General features: G+C 47.5%; 1 protein-coding gene across 1 annotated transcript; it reads left to right on the top strand.

Moving 5' to 3' along the window:
- The first annotated feature begins 371 nt into the window (after positions 1-371).
- Positions 372-23,463, top strand: LOC129025224 (glycine receptor subunit alpha-4). Its single transcript, XM_054472885.1, has 9 exons — positions 372-733; positions 3,838-3,968; positions 4,258-4,325; positions 4,564-4,787; positions 4,927-5,009; positions 6,573-6,713; positions 9,610-9,824; positions 15,236-15,388; positions 21,447-23,463. The coding sequence occupies exons 1-9, from the start codon at positions 663-665 to the stop codon at positions 21,735-21,737; spliced, it is 1,377 nt and encodes a 458-aa protein (XP_054328860.1). The 5' UTR covers positions 372-662; the 3' UTR covers positions 21,738-23,463.
- The last annotated feature ends 545 nt before the right edge of the window (positions 23,464-24,008 follow it).

Raw genomic sequence — 24,008 nt, 5'->3', positions numbered from 1 at the left:
CCCCTGGTAAAAATCATTAGGACTTTACTGTTGGGCTCCAGCTTGGCTCCAGGATGAAAGGAAAGCTGGTCGGGAGTGGGAGGTGGGGGGCGGGGGGAGCAGGGCCACTTACATGCCCTCCTGCAGCTGGGGAGTTAGAGGTTGGACAGAACACCTCTGGCCCTCCCCAGGCAGCCACGGCAGCCCAAGCTCCTCCCTAGCACACAGGCAGGCTCTGAACCCCACTCCAGCTGCTGCCGACTGTGCCTTTAAATTACTGCTTTCGGAGGGTGCATCTAGGGGGAGGTGGGAGGCAGGAAAACATCTTCCTACCGGTCTCCCTCTTCCCTCCCCTCCAAGACTCTTCAGGATTTGGAGAGTGATTGCTGCCCAGAGAGAATCTTTTCCAGCTCCCAGCTGGCAGGCTAAGGCCCTCCGGAGCCCAAGGGGAGCCCAAGCAGAAGCCAGTAGGGTTATCTGTGTCAGGATCATTTCCAGGGGAATAGTTCTGGCCCCTGGCAGGTAAAGACTGGCCAGAGGAGAAGAGGCAGAAGAGGAGAGAGAGCAGGCTCTTTGCGAGCAGCCCAAGTTGGAGAAAGGCTCTGTACTTTTGGTGTTCCTGCAGGGATATCCTCTCTCACGTTGGCAGCCAGGCTGAGAAAAGGCTTCAAGATCCCCGCAGAATGACAACTCTTGTTCCTGCAACCCTCTCCTTCCTTCTTCTCTGGACCCTGCCAGGGCAGGTCCTCCTCAGGTGAGCTGAGTGGGGGTGAGAAGGAGGTGCATGCAAACACTAGCCAAGGGGGATGGGCAACCTGGGCATCTGGCACACTTTCCTCTAAGTTTGCACAAAGCCCGCAGTCTGGAGGGCTTCAGGGGAGGACACACCCTCTCCCAGTTAGGACCCCAAGAGCTTTTTATTAGAGATGTCAAGGCACCGGTCATGCTGAGAATGTTTCTGCACAGGTGGAAGCTTCCTAGGCCTGGGTAGGGGCTAGGCAACTAAGCCCCAGAATGGAGGGTGTCTGTCCAGCCACCTAACCCTGTTTCCCTATCATCTGGGCCACACACTGCTCAGATCACTAAAAATGACAGCAACATCTGTCAACTGCCAGCCCAAGAGGCTTCAAGTAGCAGGGATTTGCCCCAAGACCACATCAGGATGGAGCTGGGCTAGACGTTCTTTGGCCTTCTGCAGTCACCCTGCCTGTGCTCACTTGGTTGCTCCCTATTCCTTGAGGGGGAAAAAGTAGCAGTCACTTCCTGGGCTTGCAGGAAAGACATGCTTTGGGCTCCCTGTAAATGTTCCCCCACCAATTGCCCCTTTCTCATTAGACCAGGAGCCAGCCTAGGTTGGCAGGGTGAGCTGAACAGGAAAGATGGCTGTAGCCTGGGCTGACCTGATCATAAGAGGAGTGCCTCCCAAGGTGGAGGGGGTCAGTGCCACTGCAGCATACTCCTCCTCCTCCTCCTCTTAATCCAAGAAACATCGCAGGGCTGCTTGCCTCTGTGAAGCCTCCTGCCCCACTGTTTGCAGACACATTGGCTGGCAGGCAGGCAGGGATGCAGAGCAGGGCAATAAACTTCTAAAGAGTGAAAAGCAGCTCAAAGTGGAATGGCAGCACAGCTGGAGTTGACAGGAGGATGTAGGCAGAAGGGGGCACCACACTGGGCCTTGCAGGCGCTCCAGGAGGGGAGGCTGCCTCAAAGCTCAAGCTCCAGTAGCAGCATTCCCACTGGGGCTTGGAAAGCAGAGGCAGTTAGAGCAAAACAGACCCTTAGAGAGTCTGGAGTCCAAGCCCTTCATTGTACATACGGAAACTGAGGCCTAGAGATGGGGAGTGACCTGCCCAGGGTGGCTCAGCTACCTAGCACCAGAGTTAGAGTTCTCTCCCTGCACCACCCCAAGACTTTACATGAGAAAGACTGTCAGCTCTGGATCCTCCTAGGTCCTGAAGGTGTTTAGGACTTTCCAGGAATGAAAGAGAGGAAGGAGTGGCTGCACACAGTGACTCTGCTCTCAGGTCCTCAGATAAGTTAGCCCCAGAAGAGGGTACTGCAACAGGGGCTGGGGCCCAAGACTGCTAAGCCCATAGCCTGTCCCAGGATACTAGGTCTACGATTAGCAGGAGAGGTGACCTGAGAGTGGGGCTGAGGACGGCGGTGAGGGTCCAGTTTCTCCATGTGCAGGACCATGTGGCCTCCCAGCAGGCAGGTGGCAGGTGGCCAGAAGCAGCAGCAGCACCTGGCTAGCGTGGACAACCTGTGGTGAAGTCACAGACTTCTGCTTGCTCCAGCAACACTACCAGCCTCTTTGGATTTTCAGAGCCTGCCTCTGTCCCCAGGGTAAGGGCTTCCTCTTGCTTAGAAGATTCAAGGAGGCAGGACTACAGACGGTCAAGGTGGGGCTGCCACTGACCTTCCCCTACTTTGGCTCCTTGGCAGCCCACTCTGGGCTGCCTGCACCATAGTATTGTGATAGATAGAGCTAGTTTTAAAGTCAGTAGCTCTGGATTTGAATCCTGGCTTTACCACTCACTGGCTGCATGATCCTGAAGAATTCACCTCACGTTGCTGATCCTCAGTCTTCTCATTTATGTAATGGGGGTAATCATAATACTTAGTTGAGAGGACTAATGTGAGAACTAAACTAGACAGAGTGTGTAAAGCATTTAGCATGGTGCCTTAGCTATTTTTATTATTCTATTGGTCACTGGATAGTACATGGATCTACTGGGAAAGAGGAGCCCAATGGCTCAAAGAAGACTAGTCCCCAGCAGGACAGCAGTTACTCTGCTGCCCAGTCCCACAGTGCGGCAGCGGCAGTGACAGTGGTGGAGTCGGCTATAGAGCAATGACAGCAGGCAGGAGGGAGTAGGAGGTGCCTGGCCCAGCCTGAAGTCCAGCTGAGCTCAGCCCTGAGCACTGCTCCTGTCCCCAAGGCTTTGCTGAGCTCCTAGTCCCTAGTTTATCTGTTAGCTGGCAAGTTGGTAAGTAGGCATATGAAAGGGGCTTTGCTGCTGTTAGAGGGAAACCTGTTAGGGGAAAAGAGGGCTGGCTTCTAAGCTATGCCAAAGCACACTGGCTCCTTCCCCAAAATCAAGCTGTTAGCGGGGAAAATACGGGAGTTGACCTCAGCATGTCTACCCTACTGGGAGGCTTTTCCCCGTCCCTAGAGTCCTGCTTCCCCACCATAGTTGCCAAAACTAGTTCACCTGCCTGCAGTGGCATGGCCCTTAACTAAAACGTAGCTCAAACATAGCTTCCTGTTGGAGCACACGCCAGAAGCCAAAACTCCCTCTTCAGAAGCTGGGTCCTACTTCCTGAGCAGCCCAGCATAAAGCCCAAGCAACTGAAGCCAGCTCTCAGAAATACAAGTTGTCCTTGAGCCCTTCCCATCCTTGACTAGGCTAGACGGGCAAAACTTTGTAGTAGCCACATCATTTCCCACAAGACATCACTCACTGAGTGTTTTCCAAGTACCTTCAGAAAGAGAACACTGGATGAGGCCTCAGCCTAGGGTTTGAGTCCTGACCCTGTCACTAGCTCTGAGACTTTGAACAAGTCATTCCTCCTTTTGAAGCCTCAGTTTTCTCATCTGTAAAATGGGAATAACAGTCCTCACTCCCATCTCACTGAGAATTCGGAGGGTAAGAAGACCTACTGTCTGTGAAAACACTTTACTGGTACTAACTGGCAGGCTGCCGTGTTGACTTATGGCGTTTTTGTTCTCATTTTGCAAATGGCACCCAGATACCCATCATCTTCTATCCTCCTGCCTGAGGGGTATGGAAACTGAGAGTCTGTGATAAGTGCAGCACACAACTGGCCTCAGACTTTTTTACCTCTCCTGTCCAGGGTGGCCTTGGCAAAAGAGGAAGTCAAATCTGGAACCAAGGGGTCCCAGCCCATGTCCCCCTCTGATTTCCTAGACAAACTTATGGGGCGAACATCTGGATATGATGCCAGGATTCGGCCCAATTTTAAAGGTAAGAAATCTTCATCCGATAAAAACCCCTCCCTCCCCATCACCTTTGGCAGCACACTAGCCAGCCAGCCCCTATTGCCTCCCCTAAGGAAAGGAGGCTGGAGGTCCAGGGCTGGGGCTGGTTCTAACAGCTCAGAAGGAGCCTCCTCACCCCACTGCCCATGGGCCTGTGTATCTGGCACTGATTTCTCCCAGCAGTGCCCTGGCCTGCAGCTCAGGGAAGAAGTTCTGGAAGCTGCTCCCAGCCTCCTGGAATGCCCTGCCAATAGCCTGTGCTTTGCTACCCTCAGGCCCACCCGTGAACGTGACCTGCAACATCTTCATCAACAGTTTCAGCTCCGTCACCGAGACCACAATGGTAAGGGATCTCCCTGCTCCCTACTTCCAGCCTAGTGTGAGTGGGAGGAGCTCACCAGATAGCAAGCTGGCGTCTTTTGCCATATCAGCCCAAGGAAGACTCCTTCTCCAGTGAAAAATGCCTACTGCCCCGAGATGTGTTCCCAACATTCCTCCTCATGGCTCTCCTGCCCCTACAGGCTTGCTGGGCCCCTGGGAATGGCAATGTTTCTGAAGGGCCCATATCTGCACCCTCCTAGGACTACCGGGTGAATGTCTTCTTGCGGCAACAGTGGAATGACCCACGCCTCTCCTACCGAGAATATCCTGACGACTCTCTGGACCTCGATCCCTCCATGCTGGACTCTATCTGGAAGCCAGACCTGTTCTTTGCCAATGAGAAAGGGGCCAACTTCCATGAGGTGACCACAGACAACAAGTTACTGCGCATCTTCAAGAATGGGAATGTGCTCTACAGCATCAGGTGCACCGGGTGGATAGCCAGGAGAGTTTGCGTTAAGGGGAAGAATTTGGATGAAGACTGAGGGGTGGGAGGAGGGTTCCCTTGCACTGTGATGGGCCCTAGTAAGCCAATGTCCCTTCTTTCTTACTGTCCCCACTAGGTTGACCCTCATTTTGTCCTGCCCGATGGACCTCAAGAACTTCCCCATGGACATCCAGACCTGCGCGATGCAGCTGGAGAGCTGTAAGTGTCTATATAGAGTCACAGAGAGCCTGGAATAACGGTCAGTTAACCCGACCTCATGACATCACAGACAGGAAAAGGGCCACTCACAGTTGGGAGGAACTTACTCAAGCACACCCAGCCAATTCTTGGCACAGATGAGACTAGAAACCAGGGCTCCCTAACCCCTATCCCAGTGTGTTTTTCATCCCCACATTATTTGCTGATCTGGCTGTTCCATGGGGCTGGGGAACAGGAAGGCATCAGCCTTATGCACAAATGTGTTTGTGCTGTTTTGGGGGGCGATTTGAGCGACATCTTCTCTGCCCAAACGTATGTTCCCTCTCACAGTGCCTGAAGTAGTTCCTCCTTTACTTCTCTTGAATTAAGACATTGAAGATGCTTATAAAAATGCCAGAGTGGGCAGGGTGGGGGCACTCGTGGAGCCCTGATTCCCCACAAACACAGATAACCTTTGTAGAGAGGTAGGAGATGACAGTTCTAGGCAGAAGACAGTGCCTAGAATGAAGAGGTCAGCCAAGGGCTCCTCTGTGGCAGGGCTGCCAGCCTGGAGGGGCTGCCCAAAGCGCAGAGGAACCAAGGATGACAAGGTTGGGCCATCACTTATTTCCACTCCCTCCTCATCTCCTGGGTTGGGGGACACTGTTAGATCTGGAGTGATCCACTGGATGTTCACAGAAGAAGGCTTATAAGGCTGTTTCCAGCATAAAATAACTGTGATGCATAGAATGTGTCCTATGTGGTCAGCTCTTTAGAGTTCTTAAACCACTTTCACATCCAGGCTCTCAATATCCCTTCACAGCAACGCTGAAAAGTGGGGAGAGCAGCTACTATAATTCCCATTTTTCAGAAGGGGAAGCGACTTACCCAAAGTCACAGAGCTACTCTGGGTCAAGGCCCAACACTGGATGTCTGTGAGCCTTGGTGTTTCTGCTCCCATCTCTACCTGACATGTGCAAATATGGTCATATACGTGGCATGAGCCCTCATGAACTGCTATGTATGTGTGAATAACTTGACATGTTCAGACATTAGCTTCAAATTTGCCCCAACTCAAGGCCCTGGCTAGGATCTATGGTATGCACATTGTCCCATGCATGACTGGCAGGATATAAATAGCTGTCTCCTCCCTGAGGTGATGTGGCAGAAGCCCTGGCTCTGAGGCTAGCTCAGCTTAAGACATGTGTTCGGTACACATGCTTACTCCCCTCGGCTTGAGATATGGCAGGAGGCTCCCAGCTGTGTTCCTTGACATCTTTCCAACCCTCTTGACCTGCTTTCCAGGTCTGCCAGAATAATTTCTCTTTGGGCTTTTCTCAAGCTTGAGAACAGGGTAGGAGAGGAGTCTGTAATCTTCCTGATTTACCTGCCCACTCAGGATGGGCCCATGAGACAACTGACCAAGTGTCCTCTCCAGAAAAGTTTTCCTTTCCATGATGAGCATGAAGCTCCTAAACCCCAGACCTTACTCCTCACCTGTTCTCTCCTGCCTGTTCTGATCCTACCCCTACCCCCACCCAGCACCCACACTCTGCAGCCCTCTGCCATCTCTGTCACTTTCAGTTGGCTACACCATGAATGACCTCGTGTTTGAGTGGCTGGAAGATGCTCCTGCTGTCCAAGTGGCTGAGGGGCTGACTCTGCCCCAGTTTATCTTGCGGGATGAGAAGGATCTAGGCTGTTGTACCAAGCACTACAACACAGGTAAAAACCAGGATCTTTATTGGCTGTGAGCCACAGGAGAACCTTCAGATGTGAGGCAAGGGGACAAGGCAGCTGGCCTCTATCGAAGGTTCAATCTATGTCAGATATGGGGCCAGGTGCTTCATATAACTTATCTATTTGTGATAACAATTATAAACACCATTTTTCAGAAAGGGAAAACTGAGGTTCTAAGAAGTTAGTTAAATCAAGTGTCCAAGTCACACAGCTAGTAAATGGCAGATTTAGAATTTAAATCCAAGCCTTCTAACTCCAAAGTCCGTGTTCTTTTTCCTGTCTCATGCTGCAGAGCAAATGACAGTGGGTGGACAGTTTCCCACTTTTCCTGGGGTCAACTTTGTATGGAAGCGGGGAATCCACATCTGGTAATAGGGAGTGACTATGCTGAACCCAGAGGGAACAGGCCTGAGGGCAGTGGCCAGCTTACAGTCCACACCTCCCACTGTCGCTACCACTGCCAGCTCTCAGGAACTTCCCAAGTGTGAAATGTCAGCTAAGAAGTGGAGAAGGGCTGCTTTCCCAGGCTGAGCATCTGCCCCCCTGCAGCTTCTCTAAGAGTTGCTGGCTCCACATTTTCCCTGACAATTTGTCTGCGCAGAGCTCTGACCCTGAAGTAGAGGCAGCAGCCTGAAGAGGGGAGATCCCGGGTCCCTTCCATGGTGGACTGATATGTTTTGGGTGCTGCCCCATGAATATGTGTGTGCATGTATGTGGGGGTGTGGGGAGTGGGAAGAGGAAAAGGCCATTGAATTTAGAAAATGCAAGGGGGAATGAAAATTGATATAAACTTTTTGAAGTAAAAAAGTTGGCAATTTGTATATAGATCAGTGGTTTTCAAACTTTGGTGTGCATTATATTCCCCTGGGGAGTCTATTAAAATGTTGACTCCTGGGCTCTACCTCTCAGAGATTCTGATTATGGTTACCTATACTTGGAGTGATGCCTAGAAATCTGCATTTTAACAAGCATCCTGAAGATTGTGGTGCAGGTGGTTCAGCAAACATGCTTTGAGAAACTTTAGTCTAGAAGCTAAAATTGTTTTTCTACTTATTTATCCAGGAATCCTACTCCTTGAAATGTCTTATATGGAAATATTCCAAAATACTGCATTGGCCTTAGACCCCAAGGGGGCTCCTGGGTGGCTGTTTATATTAGCAAAAACTTGGAACTGTTTTAAATATCCACCGATAGGGCAGAGGTTAAGTAAATTACAATTACATGTGCGTCTGCTTGGTGGACTAGTATGCAGACGTTAAAAGGGATGGTTACAAGGTGCTTATATCAATGTGGGAAAGTACAAGTGAAAAAAGCTAAGATTCAGAGGTATAAATACAGAATGATTATATTATGGTAAAAGAAACAAACCAAAAGCATACATTTAAAAACCTTGAGTGGAAATAGCACTAAGTGTCTCTAAAGTAATGTGATACAACAGATAAGAGCAAGAACTTTGGAGGCAGATGGAGCTGAGTTTAGATTCTGGCTCCATCATTTACTAGTTGAGTGCCCTTGAGAAACATAATTTAATCTCTTCATGCCTCCGTATTCCTACCTGTAATATGAGAGATAATAATTTTACTTGCCCCAAAGAGTTGCTATAGGATTAAATGAGATAAAGTATATAGAGTCAGGTCCCTTAGTAAGGGTTTGATAAATGTAAGCTTACAAATATTATTATTCCTTCTCTACTTCTCATTTTCTCTATACTAAACAAGTTTTAATTTTGGAATTAAAAACAAAACTGCTATTGCCAAAAAGAAAGAAGAAGAAGGAAAGAAAGGAAAGAAAATATAGGTACCTAATAAAGGCATGTCACGGCAAGAATCCCAGGGTGGGATGAAGTGAGGTGGATTCAGGGAACAGTAAGAGGTCACAGCATCATACAATGTGTCAAAGCCATAATCAGTCATTGACAAAATCACTGACTTTGAAGAATCAAGTAGGCCTGATAAGACTACACCTAGGCCAGAATAAAATAACAATATATGCATCTTCTCCTTTTTGTTTGGATTATCCTGAGCCTCTGCTTCCAAGAGAAGCTCTGAGTTAGTATTTTCTCAGCCCTAGGGCCCCGGAAAGCAGAGTAAAGTGAAGGCTGGCAAAGGAGGTGGAGCATTGGTCGGTGTGCCTGGGCCAATGCACTTTTTGTTGGTGGAATAGAATGCTGCAGCCTGATGCTCTATGGGAACCCGCTCCCTGCTGTCTGGAGCTGGTCTCTCTGTTGGGCACTGTTTTCAGATGTTTGCTATCCGGCTCTTCTCACTTGCTTAAGACACAAGCAGTGTTTATCCCAGTGAATTGTTGTTGCTAGAGAGCTTCTGGGGCACTAGCAAGCACAAGCATGGCCCCTGAGATCTAAGTGGAGTCTAAGCTAATTGCTTTGTTAATAATGATAACAATAGTAACAGCTACCTATGTGTCAAACACCTCAAATACATTATCTTGTTTAATTTTTCCAATAGCCCAGTGATGCAGTTGGTATCACTACTCTGTTTTACAGGCAAGTAAACTGAAGCTCAAAAAGCTTGGGTGTTTTGCCCAAAGTCACACAGTGGAAGGTTCAGGATTCAAACCCAGGCAGTCTGACTCTGGAGCCCTCCTGCTCCTTATCCTCTTGCTGTGCGGTCACGTGAAAGGCCTTCTGCTGGAAATGAAAGTGCTGGGAGCCAAAGGCCAAGTCTTTGATGGTCGCTCTGAGAGCTTCCTTAGTACATACATCTGGCACTACCTGGGGCCATTATGAAAGGCTCATTCATTGGCCCAGCTGAGGTACCCAGAGGCTGGTCAGTAGAGGGCTGCCCTAATCCTGTCCTAATCCCCTCAGGCTCAGCTACAGGCTGGGTACCTGGGGCCTGACACCTCACCTCTCTCCTTGCAGGGAAATTCACCTGCATCGAGGTAAAGTTTCACCTGGAGCGGCAGATGGGCTACTATCTGATTCAGATGTACATCCCCAGCCTACTCATCGTCATCCTGTCCTGGGTCTCCTTCTGGATCAACATGGATGCTGCCCCTGCCCGTGTGGGCCTGGGCATCACCACTGTGCTCACCATGACCACCCAGAGCTCTGGCTCCCGGGCCTCTTTGCCTAAGGTGAAGAGACATGCAAGGGAACTTGCTTGCCATAGAGTACCCCATTTCCCATTCATCCCAATGTGCCCTCCTGCTCACCATTTACCTTGGATTTAAGGTTCAGAAGACCCACTGGGCAAAAGCTGATGTCCTGCATTCTCTCTCCCTGTAATATACTGCTAATAACATTGTTGACAATGTGGAGGCTGGGGTTAGGGATACTATCTGGCTAGGGAATGAGGAGAGACAGTGCTTTACTTTGACTCTCTTCAGGAAATACTAGCATGTCCAAGGTCAAAAGATCCTCAGCAAGTAGAAAGTCCTACTCCCTCATAATACAGATGAGGAGAATACAGCCCAGAGTGGTAAAATAACCTTCTTAAGATCATGCCTTATAAGAAACAACCAAAAGAATATCTGAGTTTTGAACCAATTTCTGTCATCTTACTGTATCAGAAATTAGAAACTATCACAAAGCGCTCTAGAGACAGTATCCATTCTTTTGGGATGAGAAAATTGAGGTAGAAAGCAGCAATTAAAGTCAGTGGACTCCAGTTGTCTGGGCCCGGTGATGTTTTGATTACGCAGGAAGATTTGTGCTGATGGGACTGGGCACAGATTCTCCCTGCCTCATGTCTTCATGTAGGGAATTTAGAGGTCACCTCAAAGTCCTTACAGTCAGCAAGGCTCTGAACAAATCAGGGAACAAGAACATTTATTCATTCAATAAATATTTATTGAGCATGTACTATGTACCAGCCACTGAACTTTGTCATGGAGAAATAACAGGAAGCAAAAGCAACACAGTTCCTTGTGGATCTTACAATGAACATATTCCCTCTTGCACTGATTTGTTGGGAACCAGGCCCTGTGATCTCCCATCTCTCAGTGCTAGTTCCTAAGAAGACTTTTTACTGGGGGCTTACACAGCAGGTAATTTCAGGCATCCATGGTGAATTTATGAATTTGCTACATGGCAGGGGTTGGGGGGCTAGTGATTAGGAGTAGGAGATTGGGGTCAGACAGATTTGGGTTTGTCTCCCAGGCTCATCATCTACTAATAATTTACCTTAGGTAAATTCCTTGACCTCTCAATCATCTTGCCTGTAACATGGGAATAAGAATATTACCAGTTCCGGCTGGGCGCAGTGGCTCAGGCCTGTGATCCCAGCACTTTGGGAGGCCAAGGCAGGTGGATCACGAGGCCAAGAGTTCGAGACCAGCCTGGCCAACATGGTGAAACCCCATCTCTACTAAGAATACAAAAAAATTAGCTGGGTATGGTGGCGTGTGCCTATAATCCCAGCTCTCGGGAGGCTGAGACAGAAGAATCGCTTGAACCTGGGAGGCAGAGGTTGCAGTGAGCCGAGATCTCACCACTGCACTCCAGCCTGGGCAACAGAGCAAGACTCTGTCTCGAGACAAAAAAAAAAAAAAAGAATATTACCAGTTCCATAGGGTTATTGCAAAATATAATGTATTAACACACAGGACAGTGTTTGGCACATAATAACCGCTCAATAAATGTTAACTATTGTTGTAATTATCAGGTGTCAAGGTTGATAAAACTGAGTGATGAATCTGGGGCTAAAGCAGCTGGTGTTGTCCCTAATTATTTTTGAGTTGTCAGAAACCCTTTGAGGTGATCCAAAGCCCTATAGCGATAAATGGTGACAAAACTCAGATCAGAATCACATGTCCCAGGAAACGTTGTTAGAGATCATTTTCTGTAAATGTGTTTTCTAGATGGACAGGGATATTGACAAGGCTCTGAGAGGCAGGCTGGACTTAGGCAAGGGCTACACGGCCAGACCAGGCTGTGATGGTCGTGTTTTGATAATGATGTTGTAAGGAGACCAGAAGCAGAAAAGTAGTTCAGACCTAAGAACCCTGCCCTAGTTTATTGCTTCTGCCATGCGAGGTGATTCATCTCTAAAGCAGAGAGGTACTGCAATTTATGCCTTATTCTTGCCAAGAGAACTTCCTTTTCTGGTTCCCTCCTGTGAGTGAACATAATCCATCTGCTCCCAGGAATCACTTAGTTTCCTTATTTGGAAAAAAAAAAGTTTGTTGGAGGGTTGTTTGCAGCATTTGGTACCTTCTTGTCAGATTTTAATGACTTCTTCATGGCCTCATTGGCCAGTAAGCAAAATATCCAGGCCTGCACCCTGAACTAAATAGCCTCATTAGCCAGCCCCTCAGAGCAAGGGGCTCAGTAAGCCAGGGACTGTCTGCTCACTCTTGAGTTTGTGCAACATTAAGTTTGGTGGGGGCCCATGAGGTCAGGCCAGGGGCTTCCAAAAGTCACACCAACCTCACACCCCTAATACAACTCTAGTGTCCAGAATGAGAGTGGTAGAGGCTTACTTCGTAAGGGAACTCGGTTGGAGTGGCCATTCCTCATGTTCCCAGGAAACAACTGTTACTTTGCCTTTATGGTGCCACCAAAGGCACTGATTACCACCTCTTTGCCAGGACTTTGATCCCCTCAACTGCAGGGAGCACAAAGCAGAATGGAAGGACTAAATGGAAGTTTATTCCAGAGGCTAGGAGATTAGACCTAAAGTTGCAGCAGGGAAGGAGCCACTTCTATCTAGATCCTATCATCTAAATGGCCTACAGCTATTGGGGCAGGTAGTGGTAAGGAGGGTAGAGAGCAAGCAGAAGCCAGCAGATATACACATCACATGTTGCTAAACCATCTAGCTGTTCATTCATTAAAAAAAATATTTACTATAGGCCAGAAACTCAGCTAGGCATTGGAAGCGGAACAGTGATCGAGATAGAAACAGTCTGTGCCATCGAAGAGCTCACAGTCTAGTGGAGGGAATGGCCAGGTATGTGATGGATGCTAAGAAGTTGTAGGTAACCTGAGCACATACAGCAGGACAACCAACACAGACTGGGATGATTAGGGAAGGCTTCCCAGGGGATGTGGTATCTAAAGTGAGAGCTGAAGGATAAGTAAAAGTTATCTAGGTAAATGAGAGAAAGGTTAGAGGAGACTGGTTCTTTGGGAAACTACTGAAATAGTTCACCACAGCAGATTACAAGGGGTGTAATGAAACTGAACAGGTAGGCAAAGGCTAGATATCATGATAAGGGGAGCAAAGACTGTATCGTAAGGGTAATGGAGAACCACTGAAGGATCATAAAGGGGAGTGATATAATCAGATTTACATTTTGAAAACAACTCTGGCTGCTGTTTGGAGAACAGATAGGAGGTGGCAAGAGTAGATGCAAGGAGACCATTCAGAAAACTTGCAACCCTTCAGATGTGCTAGGATAGTGAGTGGATAGATTCCTGAGTTTTTGTTTTTGTTTTTGTTTTTTTTGTTTGTTTTGTTTTGTTTTGTTTAGACAGAGTCTTGCTCTGTCACCCAGGCTGGAGTGCAGTGGCACAATCTCAGCTCATTGCAACCTCTGCCTCCCAGGTTCAAGCAATTCTCCCACCTCAGCCTCCCTAGTAGCTGGGATTACAAGCATGCGCCACCACACCCAGCTAATTTTTTTTGTTTTTAGTAGAGATGGGGTTTGGCTATGTTGGCCAGGCTGATCTCGAACGCCTGGGCTCAAGTGATCTGCCTCTTGGACTCCCAAAGTGCTGGGATTACAGGCGTGAGCCACCGCGCCAGGCCGAGATTTTTAAGATGTATGATTGACACACTCATCATTAACAGGACTTTCTTCCTAGTGCTTAAAGTGTCTTTTTCTTTGATGGTCTAAGGACCTTCATGGCCATCTCTTTATAATAATGAGTAATTACCTCATTTTTGATCTTGATAGCAGGTATTTGATATCCTTGGGAGCACTGTGGGACTGAGGGATGGTGAATGAAATAGAATGCCCTCTTAGTAAGTGGCAAAGTGGAGACACCAAAGGATGCTTCATCAGGGTTGCCTAGTAATCCACTGCCACCATCTCAGTGACATTGCCCTAAAAGAGTTAGAGCAGGGTTTTTCACCCTTAGCACTCTTGCCATTGGGGGCCAGATAATTCTTTGTTGTGTGCGTGCACGTGTGTGTGTGTGTGCGTGTCTGTATGTGTGTCTGTGTGTGTCTGTATGTGTGTCTGTGTGTGTGCGTGTCTGTATGTGTGTCTGTGTCTGTGCATGTCTGTGTGTTGAAGGCCAGGCAGGGAGCTGTGTACTGTAGGATGTTTAGCAGCATCCCTGGCCTGTACCATTAGATGCTTGTAGCCACCACCTCCCGCAAAATTGTGCCATCAAAAATGTCTCCAAATATTACCCAATGTCCCTGGTGGGGGACGGAGTTGTCCCCAGTTAAGAATCACTGAAGCAGAGGATTTATTTATCCAGTGAAACTTGCTCCTTACCTGGGGTCTGCAGCACCCTCCTTTCCCATCATAGCAGCAGCTGATGAAAGAAGTGGCCTGTCCGAAATTCTGTTCTTGCTGGGGTGCCCTATGTGGTGAGCTCAGCAGCTCAAAACTAAGTAGCAGGTAATTTGGTCGAGAAGATGAAAAGGTCTAAACCTGAGCTCTGTCCCCTACTCCTGGCCCCATCCAGCTGCAATGCCTGGAAGAGGCCAGAAAGTGGGAGACAAAAGTACTTAGAGGCTGCCAAGGAAAGCAGTGAGAGGAGAGTACAAGGGACTGGATAGGTGGATGCCAACCACATCTTGCAACTAGCAAAGAATCCTTAAAGGGATGGGTGGTGTTCCCTCAGTATCCCTGCCCTGTTCTCTCCAGGGTGAGAGATGAGGCCCCAGCTCACTACTGAGCTAAATTCATCAGCAGAGCCTTTCCAAAAGAGCAATAAGGAAAACCACAGGACCAAGGGAAGAACAGGGGTGGAGGTGGGAAAAGAAGGAACTCCTAGTCTGTCAGTGAGACCGCAGCCTAAGTAAATGGCAATGCCACTGAATTGAAAGCCCAGAACCCTCAGGTCCTAGTGCCACCTTCTCACTGGGTAATCTTGGCTAAGACCATCTGCTCTGGGCCTTAAGTGTCCTCATGTGTCTCACATCGGAATTGTGAACCCTGCCTGACCAATTACCACTGAGGCTGTGAGGACCCTAGGAGATAACAGAGGGAAGACAAATGCAGTGTTCATGCTCATTGCTGTTTATTGAAACAAAAGAATCAGAAGAAGATCAGAATGAAGACAATAATAAAAAGCAGAAGCAGAAGTACAAGAAGAATAAAGAAAGAAAGGGAAAGAATTGTAGGAAGGAAAAACTTGTAGAAGTAGAGGGTGGAGAGTGCGAAGAGGTGGAGTATGATGGGCAGTCCGATCTTTTCCATCTGGGCTTTCAGACAATGGGATATGTCGTGGAAAGCTTCTTTAAACACCAGAAGAAATTCAGGATAAAGCTCAAAAAGAGCAGGCAATCGATAGGGGTTGAAAATCCACTCAGTAGGCCACGGAAGGACTCTAAGAAGGTTGATAGTTCTGTCGCTGGATGTTGTAGGTGTCCTACGTGAAGGCAATCGACATCTGGATGGCTGTGTGTCTGCTCTTTGTGTTCGCTGCCTTGCTGGAGTATGCTGCTGTAAATTTTGTTTCTCGTCAGCATAAAGAATTCATACGACTTCGAAGAAGAAGGCAGAGGCGCCAACGCATGGTGAGTACAACTAGGGAGGGGCCCACTGCCTTTCTCCTTTGGACTCCTTCCTCCCTACTCCTCCTCCCCACAAACCGAGACCCACCCCAGGGCTGCAAGGACTAGATAGGCAATCAGAAACCCTGGATTCATACGGGCGCAGTGGCTCACGCCTGTAATCCCAGCACTTTGGGAGGCCCAGGTGGGTGGATCATCTGTGGTCGGGAGTTTGAGACCAGCCTGATCAACATGGAGAAGCCCTGTCTCTACTAAAAAGACAAAATTAGCCGGGTGTGGTAGTGCATGCCTGTAATCCCAGCATGCCTGTAATCCCAGCTACTCGGGAGGCTGAGGCAGGAGAATCACTTGAACCCAGGAGGCGGAGTTTGCGGTGAGCCAAGATTGAACCATTGCACTCCAGCCTGGTCAACAAGAGCAAAACTCCTTCTCAGAAAAAAATAAAAAAAGAAAGAAAGAAACCCTGGATTCTAGTACTAAGCTGGTCACTGTTAAGCTAAGTACTTTAATCTCTTTGATTCTGTTTCCTTATTTGTCCAATGGGACATCTGTAAGTCAGTATAGTAGACTGATTAAGGGCATGGGCACAGTGCTTGACATAGAATAAGCACTGAAGATGTTAGCTAGTAGTAGAACCTTACCAAGTTAGCTAATAAGAGATTGCTTTGCCAGGCACGGTGGCTCACGCCTGTAATCCCAGCACTTTGGGAGGCCAACGCGGGTGGATCACAAGGTTAGGAGTTCGAGACCAGCCTGACCAACATGGTGAAACCCTGTCTCTACTAAAAATACAAAAATTAGCCGGGTGTGGTGGCGGGCACCTGTAATCCCAGCTACTCAGGAGGCTGAGGCAGGAGAATCGCTTGAACCTGGGAGGTGGAGGTTGCAGTGAGCTGAGATCACAGCACTGCACTCCAGCCTGGGCAACAGAGTGAGACTCCGTCTCAAAAAATAAGTAAATAAATAAATAAATACATAAAAAAAGATTGCTTTGAGAAGTAGTAATTGCTCCCCCACAACCGGGAGAAAGGTAGCCCAGGTTATCATACACTAATTGGTGGTTAAGAATTCAACAGTCAGGCATTGGTGCCTTTCTAGGGGAGCATTATAAAAGGACCCCCATAACTAAGTTGGAATTGAGAAACCACCACTTGCCTGTTCTGACTGTTGGATTTCTTCTTCTTGATCTTCATTGGGTGCATTAGAGTTGTTGGGCTTCAGTTGTTGTTCTCCCTCACTCTTTTCTGTTAACCTCATTTCTTCTACAGTAAAGTGATCACCTGGGGAAATATAAAAGAATCTTGTCGTCATGACAACAGAGGCAGTTTACCCCCAATTGCCCAGACAATAGGTGCTAGGTAAGTTGTCATGACAACAGAGGTGCCTGGGCCAGCCTCACAGATGCAAGTGTCCAATTATGAGCAAAGCTGAAAGGCTTGCTGAGCTACATAGTGGTTGCTTAACCATTAGAGACACAGAGTTCTGGTCTGTCTTCAGCTCTGACTCCATGTTTTCTGTCTAATCTGGAGGCTCTAAAGCCAGAGAGGCAAGAGCATAATGACCTCTGGGGGATGGGAAACAATGCTGTGAACCCACTGTTAAAATCCTGACTCTAGCTTGTCTGGGCCACACTAGCACAAGGAATGTTCTCTCCTCCTAACACACCACCTCCCACCTCAGCTGCTCCAGGGGCACCCCTACCATATGTCCGCACTAAAAATATCTCACAAACTGCCTCTTTGGTTTCATGTCCCTTGCTAAGGTCCCTTTCTGCTGAGGGCAGGGCTCCTGTCTCATCTAGTGGTTTGAATTTATCAGTCCCTACCCTTTAGTCCTTTAGTTGATCCCTGGGCAGTACGCCCTCTAGTGGACTAATCCACAACTACATGTCCTCGAGTAGGACTCATTCTTCAAGAAACCTTAAAGCATTTCCTAACCCATACCAAGGGTTAGAAAAATATATGTATACACCTAGCAGAAGGGCAAGAAAAAAGGACACTCCATTTTCTTTTTTCTTTTTTTGAGACGGAGTCTCTCTCTGTCGCCCAGGCTGGAGTGCAGTGGCGCGATCTGGGCTCACTGCAAGCTCCGCCTCCCGGGTTCACGCCATTCTCCTGCCTCAGCCTCCTGAGTAGCTGGGACTACAGGCGCCCGCCACCACGCCCGGCTAATTTTCTGTATTTTTAGTAGAGACGGGGTTTCACCGTGTTAGCCAGGATGGTCTCGATCTCCTGACCTCGTGATCCGCCCGCCTTGGCCTCGCAAAGTGCTGAGATTACAGGTGTGAGCCACCGCACCCGGCCAGGACACTCCATTTTCTAAGCTAACTGTCCCCACCCCCTCTTTAGCTGTGTCGAACAAATCTGCCTGCAGGTAACAAAATCTTATCTTTATAGGAGTTTTGATCTTGGTGCCTTCTCAATGCCTACCTTGGAAAAAAAAAAGCAGACTGCCAACCAATCCAGAGTCCTTTCACCAGCTAAGTTGCCTGTATGGATGTCCCAGCAACAAAAAGGCTGCCATTGTTACTGTAGAGCTATTCCAGGTTGACTCTAGTCCCACCTCCTTTCCTGAACTCCTGCAACCCGCAACTGCCTGCAGCCTGTCCCCTCCTGCTCATACATATAGGCTGATCCTGAGCTCATAATGGAGTCTGTCATGACCAGTGCTCAATTATTACAAAGTTACAACAGCAGCCTGGGCCTTGCTTAGGACTCTGGGGCCTGCCTAAAAGTGGGCTGAGGCTTATTATTAACGTGAATAAAACTGAAAATCAAACCCGTGCCATTCGTCATGTCCTTTTTTGAGTCTTCTAAAGTCACTGTTATCCCAGGACCTGTAGCAGGTATTTTGGAGGCACCAAGCAGGCTGAAAAAATTGATGGAGAGTTCATCCATTTCTAGAACCTCTGTCCGGGCCCCACTGTTCCAGCTAGGGAAAAAGAATTCTTCAGTCTGAGAGGGCAGGGAGAAAATCCATGTGATCTCCAGGGAACCCTTAGCCAAGAGTCAGTTAGGAGTGTTCTAGAAACCAGCCAGCCATTCACGTCTTTTCTTCCCAACTCTCTCCTCAACCAACAACTCCATAGCATGGTGGCCCCCTTTCATGTCACTGCCTAAAGTGGTTTACTTTTTACCCATGCGATCCTACACTGTCTTCCCGGCTAGTCCATAAGCTTCCCCAGGAAAGGGAAGCTCTTTTTCATCTCCTCAGCAGGCCTTAGCACCAGGCTCTGGCCACAGCAGTCATGTAACCCAGCTCACCAACTTTTACAGGCTGATTGGAGAGGACTGTTTTTCAAACTGGACAGAGCAAAAGCTTTGCCATGATCAATAGAATAACTTGATAACTGGAAGAAATTTCAAAATACTGCCCAGTCCTCTCAAGGGCTTGGTCCCAGAACCCTGCCCACCTCTCTTCATCCTCCAGCACCTTCTTCATTCCCCATTCTCTAATCTCTTTTTTTCTAGCCCCTCTCACTTCAATACAAATCACTCTTTCCCATCTCCACACTTTACCTCCTACACTGTGCATTCCCTCCTTAGCGTGGTTTTGAGATATCTTCCCTCTCTAGCTTCTCAGTCCTTCTCCCCTATAGATAGCCAGGGAAAAAAAAAGTTCTATTTTAATAGGCACGTAAGCCACAAAGTGGTATTTAAGGCTCCAATGTTCCTTTCCAGCACACACACACACACCCCACACACACACAAACACCCCTCAGAATTTGGCCTAAATAGAGAATAACCAAATGCAGGATGCCCCACCCCTGGATTTCAAGCCACTCATCTTTGCTCCTCCAGCTACAACAGGTGCAATATGTTAAAGTCACAAAAAGCCAAGAGCAGCTTACTCTATTGGTCATATTTTCTCTCCCGTGTGAAATGGCTTTTTCCAGCCTGGGAAATGTGTCCAAACAACTCCCTTTAGATTTACTATGATTGGAGAAAAGGGAAAATAATTAGATCTATAGAAACAGAAATAGCAGTTGGATCCAACTTTCCCCTTCAGAGCTTTTTTGCCAACATCCTTTGCTTACATCCTTTAGCCGGGGTAGGGCTCAGGGGATCAGGGTGAGTACTGGGGAACAGGGTTATCTGAGGGACCCTGAACTGGAAATCAAGGGAGAAAACCATTTTACTTACTCCCCTCATTTTAAAATTATTGCAAAATATTTTGTTTGCCTCTGGTTCTTCACCTCGAATATGGGTCCAGCACAACCTCCCTTGTCAGAATAGTGTAAAAATGAATTACAGAGTACATGTGAGGTGAATCAAGGCCTGTCTTTATAATGACAGGTCAGTTTCTAGACATGTCATTATCGAGGGTTACTAGGACCTACACCACCAACATCTCATACACAAAGCCACTTTTCTTTTTCTTTTTTTCTTTTTTTTTTTTTTGAGGCGGAGTCTCGCTCTGTCACCCAGGCTAGAGTGCAACAGCGCAATCTCTGCTCACTGCAACCTCCACCTCCCGGGTTCAAGTGATTCTTCTGCCTCAGCCTACTGAGTAGCTGGGATTACAGGTGCCCGCCACCACGCCTGGCTAATTTTTGTATTTTTAGTAGAGAAGGGGTTTCACCATATTGGTCAGGCTGGTCTCGAACACCTGACTTCGTGATCCGCCCGCATCAGCCTCTCAAAGTGTTGGGATTACAGGTGTGAGCCACCGTGCCTGGCAAAGCCACTTTTCAGTGTGTTGCCATAGCTGCAGAGGTCCCATCATAAAGACCCCGTGGTGTCCCTCTAACTGAGAGGGACAGAGTGTTTAAAATCTACTTTATCCACATTTTGTATATATCTATGTCATACCTATACAATACACACATATCTTTCTCTTATAATTTTTAGTAAATACCTCAGGTAGCCACAGAACGACCGACTCTTCCTGATTTTCCTTGTACTTCCCCAGTTTCAGCCCTGAAAGACCCAAGTCTTAGGAACCCCTTCCGTTCTGTACAAACCGAGATGACAGTTTGCATCGTCCTCCAAGAGGCCATTGCACTTCAGGTGATTTCTTAGATACCTGAAACTTTGACTCTAAAACCATGAATACTTTAAGAAATTACCACCATCTTTGAAGGAAGCATTTCTCAACTCTGTCCTTTAGAAGTAAATAAAATTAGGCTTGTTAGGGTTGCATATAAAATAAGACTAAATAGGCTGTGAATGGGGGCCTGAGGGCCTCATATAAGTAAAGCTCTCTCTATTGACACTCAGAGGTTTTGGTTTTCTCTCTCTCTCTCTCTCAACTTTATCTTTCTGTCCCTACTTCCTGGCTCCCAGCTGCGTTTAGCTACTAAAGGTTGTCAGCTAACTATTGGAAAATGGACTTTCGGCAGTCTGCTGCGTCACTTAGTGCTTATATAAAATTTACCCCTCACTGGGCATGTGTTTATCATACTGCATGCTTTATATATGAATGAAATATGCCTTGGGTAATAAAAATTACTCTGGATATACTGACCCCTATGTCAAATCTGCTGATTTGCAGAGTAGCACACGTATCTGCAATAGAGTGATCAGCTTTATCCTAATTTGGATAACTCATTGGGTTATTTAAAACTTTTTGAATTTTCAGTTTTAAGTTGAGATACATTTTCAAAGATACGATACAAAAGGGGAATGAATTCCGAAGCTTTTGAAAGTCATTAAAGTCAAGTTTACTAAGACTGAATATCTCAGCTTCACTATCTAATAGTTTTGTTGTTTTGTTTATTACCAGTCAGAGATAACTTGACATTGAGATGTCCTCTCACAGTGGCTGGCACTTCACTGGATTTTAGATAGCTCTAAATGATGTTTTGCATTTTACATGGGTAGCTTAGAGCCTATCTGCCATGGACTCATAACATACACTATATATAGCACGTATAGCTGCTTAGCATACATCTATCTCATGAGTAGTGTTGTGACCATAAAAAGCATGCAGTGGGCCTGTGTACCCAAGGCACCTTGTCTGCATAACATCCCCTATGAGATATTGGTGGGTGGTCTGTTCTCTATCCCTCTGCCTTTGAGCTTTGACCTCAAATTCTGCCTTTTCTTCCTTGTAATTCCAGGAGGAAGATATCATCCAAGAAAGTCGTTTCTATTTCCGTGGCTATGGCTTGGGCCACTGCCTGCAGGCAAGAGATGGAGGTCCAATGGAAGGTTCTGGCATTTATAGTCCCCAACCTCCAGCCCCTCTTCTAAGGGAAGGAGAAACCACGCGGAAACTCTACGTGGAGCAAGCCAAGAGAATTGACACCATCTCCCGGGCTGTCTTCCCTTTCACTTTCCTCATCTTCAATATCTTCTACTGGGTTGTCTATAAAGTGCTACGGTCAGAAGATATCCACCAGGCTCTGTAAATAGGGTGGGAGCTATAGAGTCCTGCTGCTGGCCTCCTGCTTCCTCCTGGGTGGGCTTTCTCCCTCAATTAGACTCCATTAGGGGCTTGGACAGTTCCTTCCTGATCTCCCACTCAGAACTTCAAATACCAGTCCCAAAGCTATGTGGGCCTATACTGCATGGTGCCAATGGTGGCTGTACTTATAAAGATGGCTTATCTACCCTAGTCCATATTTTCTCCATACTTTCCCATTTCTCATGAGACTAAGGTTTGGCCACATTCCTGGGGCCAGGATGACCTTCTGCCCTTGCTGGAGCCTCCCTGTTTTCCCATACTCCAGTGGAGAGTATTCAGAACACTGCTGCTAGATTCCAGCATTTGTCATCTTAATCTGCACCACTTCTCCCCCTGCCACCTCCCACCCAGAGCCTGGCCATTACTCTGTCCTCTGTCCCTCCTGCTGCAGATTCAAATGGTGAGTTTCTCCTATCCACAAGTGCTGCCCTGTGGGGCCTAGTCAGGTTTCCTTGAAGTGAGAGGAAGGCAAAGCCGCAAGTTCCCCACCTCTCGAGAGGGTTGGAACAGTCATAGGCTGCACTGGGCTAGCGACTATATGGCCCAACAGAGAGGTGTTCAAGTCTCTTGGGAAGCCCCACACTTTGTCTTTATCCCTTTTCCTATTGCGCTTGTCTGCTCTTTCCTGTTCACTGAGATACTCCACTTGTCTGTCTCTTAGTTTTGAGGAGAGCGTTCTGAGCTGACCAGGGTAGCTGGTTCAGAAATTACTGTCAGAATTGGGGCAGAGACTTTGGGTTCTCAAAAAGACTAACCTTCCAGATCCACCTGAGCATTCTGGTCTCAGAAATATTCGTTCCGTTCCCTAATTAACTAGCATGGTGGCAGGATCTGTTGGACAGCTGGGGAGTGTAAAAAGAGAAAAATACTTGTTCTTTAAGAAACTTACTTTATGATGCTAGAAAACTTTTGAGAAAGGTGAGATCCAAGGTAGTGGAACCCAGGAGGAGTAGAATAGAGAAACTATTTGCAGAGTGTCTTTTGTTGGCTGGGCTTTCATTTGTTTCTTCTTTCTCACCAAAGTCTCTATTTTCCAGGGCCCTTCATTTCCAACCTGGTCTTTCACCTCCTTTTGGTGAGCAAATAAAGGTGCCACTGCAACCTTGGTAAGGATAGAATGTGCTTCAAGTTTGCTGGGGAGGAACTAGGCATGTAGAAGACCCCTATACTAGATCAACATTGATTTGACCAACATCAGGGTACCAGTTGTAGAAGTTAAAGAGCCATAATTCAGAGTTGTTTCTTCACTCTTCTTGCTCCATAAGGAGAAGCAGTGAGCAGGTGTAGCAGTCAGTTGAAGCTACCAGAAATGTCCAAATAGAGAGAGTTGGTGTGGAAGAGCCCACTTCAGGCCTGACATACCACTGGGACATGGGGAAGCATGTGCCTGGCACACTGAAACCTTTGAAGTGACCAACTGTGAGCAACTGAAATAGGAGAGATTAAAGTGTGGGACTGACACTGGAAGAAAGAAGTGATCAAATGATCTCTTAGACATCTTGTCCTTTTCTCTGGACCTAGAATAATTAAGCACATAAGTCCAGTCTCTCTCTCTGCTTCTCTCTTTCTCTCTCTCTTTTTCTCTCTTCCTCCTTCCCTCCCTCCCTCCATATGGTGATCCAAATTGAAAGTCAATAAATCCAGTGGCCAAAGCTAATCCTATAATCAAACCAAGAGCTTGACTTTGTCTTTATCCCTTTTCCTATTGCGCTTGTCTGCTCTTTCCTGTTCACTGAGCTACTCCTCTTGTCTGTCTCTTAGTTTTGAGGAGAGCATTCTGAGCTGACCAGGGTAGCTGGTCCAGAAATTATTTTTATTGGCAATATTATAACTCTGGTGCCAAGGAGATTTAAAACAAAATAACTGGCATAAGGGAGCAGATTGAATTGAGAAGGGCAGAAAACCCCTGTTTTCCTATTTCTGCCCAGGTAGTGCCAATCAATGAGAGGCCACAAGCAATACTCCTTTGAAAGGAGCAGAGAGCATCTCTTTGATACTCTCCATGGAGGGGCTGGGGTGTCAGGCTGCTGCAGCCCGAAGGCGGGGGTAGCGGGGAGGGTGGACTATGGAGATGAGCTTATTGCACAGAGCTCTACTTGTTATAGATCTTGTCCAGATGGGCCAACTGCACAAATCTGCCCTGTTGGAAGTCTCAAGAACAATGCCCTGGAGACAGCTACAGCACTGAGCAATAGAGCCTGCCCAACTGGGACTC

The sequence above is a fragment of the Pongo pygmaeus genome, chromosome X (genome assembly GCF_028885625.2).
Source record: "Pongo pygmaeus isolate AG05252 chromosome X, NHGRI_mPonPyg2-v2.0_pri, whole genome shotgun sequence".
Lineage (NCBI taxonomy): Eukaryota > Metazoa > Chordata > Mammalia > Primates > Hominidae > Pongo > Pongo pygmaeus.
Note: the sequence above shows the minus strand (reverse complement) of the source record. Positions and strands in the feature narration are given on the sequence as shown.

Coding starts and splice junctions, on each gene's coding strand:
- LOC129025224 (XM_054472885.1), top strand. CDS start 663: ATGACAACTCTTGTTCCTGCAACCCTCTCCTTCCTTCTTCTCTGGACC. Junction 734..3,837: donor CCAGGGCAGGTCCTCCTCAG/GTGAGCTGAGTG, acceptor TCTCCTGTCCAG/GGTGGCCTTGGCAAAAGAGG. Junction 5,010..6,572: donor CGCGATGCAGCTGGAGAGCT/GTAAGTGTCTAT, acceptor TGTCACTTTCAG/TTGGCTACACCATGAATGAC.